Source organism: Ailuropoda melanoleuca, unplaced genomic scaffold (assembly GCF_002007445.2).
Source record: "Ailuropoda melanoleuca isolate Jingjing unplaced genomic scaffold, ASM200744v2 unplaced-scaffold15434, whole genome shotgun sequence".
In the NCBI taxonomy this organism is placed as follows: domain Eukaryota; kingdom Metazoa; phylum Chordata; class Mammalia; order Carnivora; family Ursidae; genus Ailuropoda; species Ailuropoda melanoleuca.
Window position 1 is genome coordinate 1 of NW_023184320.1, and position 1,500 is coordinate 1,500.

General features: G+C 36.2%; 1 protein-coding gene across 1 annotated transcript; it reads left to right on the forward strand.

Moving 5' to 3' along the window:
• The first annotated feature begins 20 nt into the window (after window positions 1–20).
• On the forward strand, window positions 21–1,220 carry LOC117797843 (exportin-T-like). Its single transcript, XM_034650287.1, has 2 exons — window positions 21–277; window positions 960–1,220. Exons 1-2 carry the CDS (start codon window positions 50–52, stop codon window positions 1,128–1,130), a joined length of 399 nt encoding a protein of 132 aa, XP_034506178.1. The 5' UTR covers window positions 21–49; the 3' UTR covers window positions 1,131–1,220.
• Window positions 1,221–1,500: the final 280 nt, after the last annotated feature.

Consider the following 1,500-nt stretch of genomic DNA (forward strand, 5'->3'; position numbering starts at 1 on the left):
GTCACAGGCAGTGGAATGAGCGAAGTCATAGCAAATCAAGGTGCAGAGAATGTGGAACGAGTGCTGGTTACAAACGGTTATCCAAGGAGCAGTTGAATATCCAGATCCAATTGCACAGAAAACATGTTTCATCATCCTCTCCAAGTTGGTAGAACTCTGGGGAGGTAAAGATGGACCAGTGGGATTTGCTGATTTTGTTTATAAGCACATTGTCCCCGCATGTTTCCTAGCACCTTTAAAACAAACCTTTGACCTGGCAGATGCACAGACAGTGTTGGTAAGCACCTAGGAATCTTTGTTTACCTCGTGTACATCTTGTGTACTCTGACTCACAATTCTTTAATGCCAGGTTGACCATATTAATCTCATTGCTGTTATTTTTTTAATTAATTTCAAATTAGGATTCATTTTTAAAAGGTTGATGATAACTTCTGGACCTTTTGTAGATTCTTACTGAATCCTGATACTAAAGTTCAATATATAAAATCCAGCTCCTTCAGCTTTAACAGCCTGCAACTCCTCTTTTTTTAGGACCATGAAAGGGTACATGATACAAGCACTCATTAAAACTCAATTGAGTTACTACTTTATATTACTTTCATTCTAAACCTTGCGCTTAATGGTTTTTTCCTAACCATTAAGAGTAACTTTCTTTTGCTTGGGTGATAGTTTCCCTAGAGCTCATTTTCGGAATACTAATGTCAAGCAGTGCCCTTTGCTCATTTCCCCAAAACCAAGTAAAAGCTAGATTTTATGATTTCATATACTGCATTAAGACAGCATTTTTGTATTTTTTCCTTTTTCTGTCCAACCTACTTATTCCATATGCCTGTCACTTTCCTTCCTCTGTCCCTTGTTTGGGAGTAGTTGTTAATGAGCGGTGGCCAGGGAAATAGAGACAAGTGAGATCAGTAACCAAACATTGAGTGTTTTAAAGTTCTCACACTTGTTTTTCATAGGCTTTGTCTGAGTGTGCGGTAACATTGAAAACAATTCATCTCAAACAGGGCCCAGAATGTGTTCAGTATCTTCAACAAGAATACCTGCCTTCCTTGCAGGTAGCTCCAGAAATAATTCAGGTAAGAGCTGTCAGAGCAGATACTCCTCTTAATTTAATTAAAGAAATATGACTATGTAGTTCGATCTAAATTTTGATTCAAGAAAGTTAAACTGCAAAAAAAAAAAAAGAAAAAGAAAAAAACCGCATTCAACTTGATGTTTTACTGTATACAGGACCACAGAGTTCAAACTTCAGAGGTATATGAAATTGAATGGGAGAAAATTATATTTTCATTTTCACTAACCTTTGACCAAAAGTTTAACTTCCTANTTGGGTGTAATTTTCTCTGAACACAGGTATGTGACAGCAAGAGAAGTTGCTTGCATGCCAGTTCAAATTGTTCTGTATAAAAATGCTGTTAAAAGATATAGCACGATTATCCTAGTATCTTTTTTTTTTTACTTGAAACGTTAAATCCTTTATAAAGACCATAGCAGGAA